The 5,819-nt window shown below is 41.6% G+C and overlaps 1 protein-coding gene across 1 annotated transcript in view; it reads right to left on the bottom strand.

Annotated features, from left to right (window-relative positions):
• fbxo40.2 (F-box protein 40, tandem duplicate 2) overlaps nt 1–1,971 on the bottom strand; it is a 3,525-nt gene extending 1,554 nt beyond the window's left edge. The window contains exons 1-3 of the mRNA XM_030779443.1: nt 1,942–1,971; nt 1,564–1,632; nt 1–963 (exon numbers count right to left, since the gene is read on the bottom strand). The exon at nt 1–963 is cut by the window's left edge and continues 933 nt beyond it. Coding sequence (XP_030635303.1) covers nt 1–963; nt 1,564–1,632; nt 1,942–1,971 — 1,062 coding nt within the window. The remainder of the gene's footprint in view (nt 964–1,563; nt 1,633–1,941) is intronic.
• Between the last annotated feature and the right edge of the window lie 3,848 nt (nt 1,972–5,819).

Raw genomic sequence — 5,819 nt, 5'->3', positions numbered from 1 at the left:
AGCTTCTATCTGTCCAAAGGAGATGAGCATACGTCCGTGATGCACTAGGTACATGTTATATTCTCTCGGGTTGAACTGCTGGCCGAGTCTTTCCAAGACACCATCCTGCCATGGAGCTAGTCCTGTTTTGGAGATGTCTGGCTGGGGGGTGTTTTTATTCTCCTGGGTTCTCTGCGGTTCCTTAGAGGTTCCCTGTTTCTCTGGGGTTCCCGGAACTGTGTGACTCTGTGAAGACGTTACTTTTCCTTTTGTGACCCCCTCTTTAGGTCTCTGGCTCTCAGACTGGTTGCAGCCTCCTCGTTCCATGCTGAACATCTTCTCATACAGGTCAAACTTGTGTTTGTCTACAGTGGCACTCAGAGCTTCATCTACTCCATTCGTTGAAGAATTATGAGGACTTTTGCTCAAAAGGTGTTCGGCGGTAGCTCCATTTGCTTGTACCCCATTAAATGGATCCTCCCCTCCGACCGCTCCCTCTTCTTCTGCCTCTGTCTCCGGCTCCTCTGGTTCTTCCATCAGTTCTGGGAAAAAGGATCTCATTTTTAGCCTGGAAAATAGAAGCTTCTGGTCTCTAAGAGCGACGGACACGTCCAGTGGGCTTCCGCTGCTCATCTCCTTCAACACGTTAACGTATAGGACTGAGTTCGGATCCTCCACGGGCCAACGGTTCCAATCCATAGAGCAGCACACCACACTGGCAGGGCACACCTGCAGGTGTTTGGCCAGCTTGGACCGGCTCATGGTGAAAGGGCAGCCGTAGCTGGCGTTGAGGCAGGGCACTTTCTGGTTGGGGCACAGCAGCGCATGCTCCTCTTCCTTGCACATGTGAAAGGTGGCACCGCAGAGGAAGCGGCAGGTAACGACCAGGCAGGACACTGAGACCTCTACTGGGGCCCTGCAGCGTCGGCTGTAACAGGTCTCACAGTGTTTGTGTAGCCGCACGCCTGATCTCCTGTATCTACTCTATAGAGAAGAGCATAAAGAAAATGAAAACGAACTCACTTAATCTTCTCGCTTTTGCATTTTTTTTTTTAAACCAAGATGGGGTAGGCTGTCTGTAAGAATATATTTTCATAGTGTCCACTGTAAGCAAGATTGATTGATGACACATGTTGTATCACACTGGCATTGAATTTAACACAGCTTAGTAAGTATTATCTTACTTCATCCTTATGTTACATTTCCAATATTTTTTTTGGCTTAATGGACTTTATTTACAAGACACTATTTTTTTCCTTTCTTTGTCTTTTTTAAATGATATATGTTCGAAGCAAACTTTGTTGTATTAAATAAGAAAACAAAGTCAAACATACCATCTTTAATTCGAGCGAAACAGAGGACAGCACTAGCCTTAATATAAGAGGCCTGTGACAGAAAGTCCTTCACAAGGACTCCAAAGCAAGTCACGTTCACTCTGTGAGGAATACCAAGGCAAAAGGACATAGCATTACCACACACCGGGCAAAATCACGCTGACATGATTTGGCAGATGAAGAAATACACACGACTTTAGTACTGTGCATTTGTCTTTTATTGGATAACACGCTGAAGGATCTAACCTACCTTGGAGAAATAAAACATCACATTGCTGCCTGTCCCAAGCCCCGTCTCCCTCTGTCCTTCGTGCCCCTTCTAAAGAGCAAGATGGTTTAAAAATAGTCCGAAATGCTGACGGGACGAAGGGACAAGACAACTGGAAAACATGGACTGGTTACCACAGAAAAGCAGAAAATGCCAGTGATTGGAGAAGCAGGATGACTGGCTAGGAGGCCAGATCAATGATAATCTGATACTTATTCTATAGGAGGATACTTCCATTGAAGTCCACTTTATAGCAGTGAATTCTTCCATCTAAAGACTCAAACTGGGAAAAACATGTCTAACAGAGTAGTGTTTTGTCAGTAATCGTCAACAAACATGTTGACAAATAGGTAAGCATACCATGATCCTCTGACCATCGCCATCATCCATTAATTTCACACTCAAAAAACTGGTAGATTAGATTAATTTGTTTCACCAGCAGGGGGCCTCATACCAAGCAAAGATTATATGGCACTGCTCCCGTATGGTAAGGTCTCCTTATACCAGACTGGGACCTGGTGCCCTGGTGCCTGACTTCATAAAGACGTATGGAGGGAGTATGACCTGAAGCTAAAACAAAGGATCATCTGGAAAACAGAGGACCAGAAATGTCGTGTCTAAAATCCCTCCTTTAATCTACCACGCACAGAATGGGAACAGAGCTGTATAGGATCAGACTGGCGATGTCCCTCAACATATGTACAAATACTCAAGAACTGGAAAAAATGAGTTGTTGATATTGTATTGTCCAGAACAAATTTCAACCCCTCAGGAAACAAATTATAACCCATAATTTATACTCTATAACCACTGTAAATGTGCATATGACCGATGCAAATGGAGCATGAGGTTTTGTGGAGTTCTTGTTGTTTTTTTTTTTTTTTATAAACCTCACTTATGATGTAATGGTGCCCTCTGAAGGTGAGTTACAAACTTTTATTTTTGCCATCAGAAAGCTGCACTGCACTGCACTAAGAAATATATTGATCTTGTGTATAAACATATCAAATTATGTCTTGACTAATTAAGAAATATGTTTTAGAAAAACACATAGGTTAATTGTAAATTTATGAATGTAAGCAGAGACTTTGGCTCACACACTAAGACAGCTTGAGTCTGAACCAAGCCAACATCCATCATCAACAACACCCAATGTCTCCAACAGAATTACCTCACTCTTCAGAATGCTTTAGTGCAGTGGTAATCTGAACCTCTGGTACGGTGTTGCCTCTAGGAAACATAACCATTTTTGGCCTTTTACACTCACACAATACAGCCTCAATTACGATTCAATACTTTAAAAAAGAGGCAGGGCCCACAGGACCCCAATAGCAGTGTTTGAATTTGTCACGTGACTCTCTGGAGGGTATGTCGAACCTCTTTTTTGCTGCCTTCGTCACATGGTTCAGCTCCACCATCTCTCTCTACAAAATTGGTCTGAAAATGTCTTTTCTGCCAATTTACAATGTGGAAAAAATTGGATTTGCAATAACAGGAGAGTGAAGTTTAATTTTTAATTGTTTAATGTACTTTATTTGATAATTAGGTAACGGCAAATTGTTAAAATGCAAATGTTGCCTTGGAGTAACACCATACTTTCATGAATTCCCACCATAACATTTTAGGTATTGTGTATTTAGATTTATATACCGTTCAAAAGCATAACAGTTTTCTTTTTATCTGTACAAATTAACTTACATAAACTTGATAATGTTAGTTGTAATGAAGCTCAGGCTGTTCCACTGTATAGTCTACCATAACAGTGCATTTTGTGAGTCCTTCCTGCAGTGCATATCCTTATATTTTACATAAAGTTTTCTGCCATTTACAGACTGAACACAATGTTATTCTATGGCTCTTCAGAGAAGAAGAAGAAGAAGGTGGAATTAACACTCCCAGTTGATGTTGGTGAAGATTTGAACTGAATAGTGGAGAAGACAACAAGCTGCTAGCAACCCTGCAAGGAGAAAGTGAGAGTGAGGATGAAGATGAGGATGAAGACAGTGAGGGTGAAAGTGCAGTGACAGGTATTACCAGTTTGAGATGGGTGTAAAATGCACTGATAACCATTTTTCATACCATGCCGAAGATATTTGTTTTTCTTCATGAAATAGCGAAAAGGGCCAGGGGACTAGAGTGGAGAAACTGCAGGACCATTCTTCCTGTCCCACTATGGACACTTGTGCACTGACTTTGACCGACACTGCTAATGTCGTGCAGTTGGAACAATCTGCAGCCCCTGGACTCACCCTTCAAGACACAAAGGTCAAATTCCTGCTCTATGCAGATGGTGCTGGTGCTCCTGTCACCCTCTGAACAGGGCCTACAGAAGCACCTGGACCTGCTAGAAAAGTACTGCCAGACCTGGGCCCTGGCAGTAAATCCTATAAAAACAAAAATCATGATTTTCCAAAAGAAGCCCAGATGTCAGGAACACAAATACATGTTCACTCTGGGTAGCACTGTCCTAGAGCACACGATGCAGTATACTTACCTCAGTCTTCCCATCACTGCATCAGGAAGTTTCAGCACGGCAGTGAATGCACTCAAAGAAAAAGCCCGTAGAGCACTCTATGCTATAAAATCTAAATTTTACAATATAAATATACCAATCACAATCTGGTGCAAATTATTTGACAGCATAATACAGCCTATTGCGCTGTATGGAAGTGAGGTCTGGGGTCCACTCGGTATGCATGACTACACTACGTGGGACAAGCATCCAACAGAAGTCCTACATGCTGAATTCTGTCGATCTGTACTAAAAGTCCAAACAAAAACACCTAACAATGCATGTAGGGCAGAATTAGGCCGTTATCCTTTGGCTTTATCTATTCAAAAACGAACTTTAAAATTCTGGATGCATTTGAAGTCTAGCCCACAAAATACACTCCAATTTGAGGCATTGAAAACCCAAGAACTGAACCCAGGAAAGAGTCCTCTAAGCCAACTGGTACTGAAGCTCACTAACCCAGTAACGAAAACTAACACACAATATGTTCAGATCAGTACTGCTTCCAAACCACCAATTTGTGTCAATAAAATCATCAAACAAGCAAAAGAAGACTATTTGGAACATTGGAGAAACCAGACCACCAGTCAAAGCAGAATGAGCTTCTATTTGACCCTAAAAAGAGAGTATAAATTGGCAGAGTACCTCCTCTCTGTCAGAGATACGAAGCAGAGGCAAATCCTGACCAAGTACAGACTCAGTGACCACAAACTTGCAGTGGAAACAGGCAGACACAGGAAAACCTGGCTGCCAAAAGAGGACAGAACATGTGGTCACTGCCAGACAGGGAAGGTGGAGACAGAGGAGCATTTTCTTCTTCACTGTGAGAAGTATACAGAAATAAGAAAAACTCTTTTCCATACATTTAAAACCAACCACCCAAACTTTGAAGTCCTAGACAAAAATGAAAAAATGGCTATCCTCTCAGGAGAGGGACCTTCAGCTGCTCTGGCAGCCAAATATATTTCACTATGTCATAACCTGAGGGACACTGAGGGACACTAGCTAAACCTAAATGTAAATATGTTTAACGTTTAATGTTTCTATACATGTTACACATGTAATGTTCCTATTCATATTTGAGTGTAGTGTCTATGTTTATTTTATGTTAGTCCAAATCTGTGTAAATCTATATATAGAATAGATTAGGTCTAGATTTAAACTTAGATTAGATTTAAATTTACGTAAGACTTAGACTTAGACTAGATCCATATGACTTGTTCCTTGTATTCCTTATGCTTTGTATGAATGCTTTGGCAATACAATGCCTTATTTGTCATGCCAAATAAAGCACTTTGAATTGAATTGAATTGAAATAGTCTCCTCTAAAACACACACTCTCATGGCTGGCGGCAGAGGGAGCAATATGCCGCACTATGCCCTGGGCCCGTGAACAAAGTTCTGAAAAAATTCTCGAAAGCTCCGTAACGTTAAGTGTAACCATGGAAACGGCAAATGCATTCTTTAATCACCAATAAGAATGCGACTGACACGTGCCGCATAATTTGAAATCTCAGTGCTCATAGATATCAAAGAACGAATGAATGAAATTGGCACGTAAAATAGCATATAAGAGATCATGGATCAACGAAGAGCGGGGCCACTGACCAAATATTTCCACAAACTCAACAAAAGACCCAGCGCAGGTAGGCCACGCATGCAGACTCTACATAGATAATTACAAGTGCTTTAGCCATTTAGCATTAAAAACGGCTATCATAAAATC

This window comes from Chanos chanos, chromosome 7, assembly GCF_902362185.1.
Source record: "Chanos chanos chromosome 7, fChaCha1.1, whole genome shotgun sequence".
In the NCBI taxonomy this organism is placed as follows: domain Eukaryota; kingdom Metazoa; phylum Chordata; class Actinopteri; order Gonorynchiformes; family Chanidae; genus Chanos; species Chanos chanos.
Note: the sequence above shows the minus strand (reverse complement) of the source record. Positions and strands in the feature narration are given on the sequence as shown.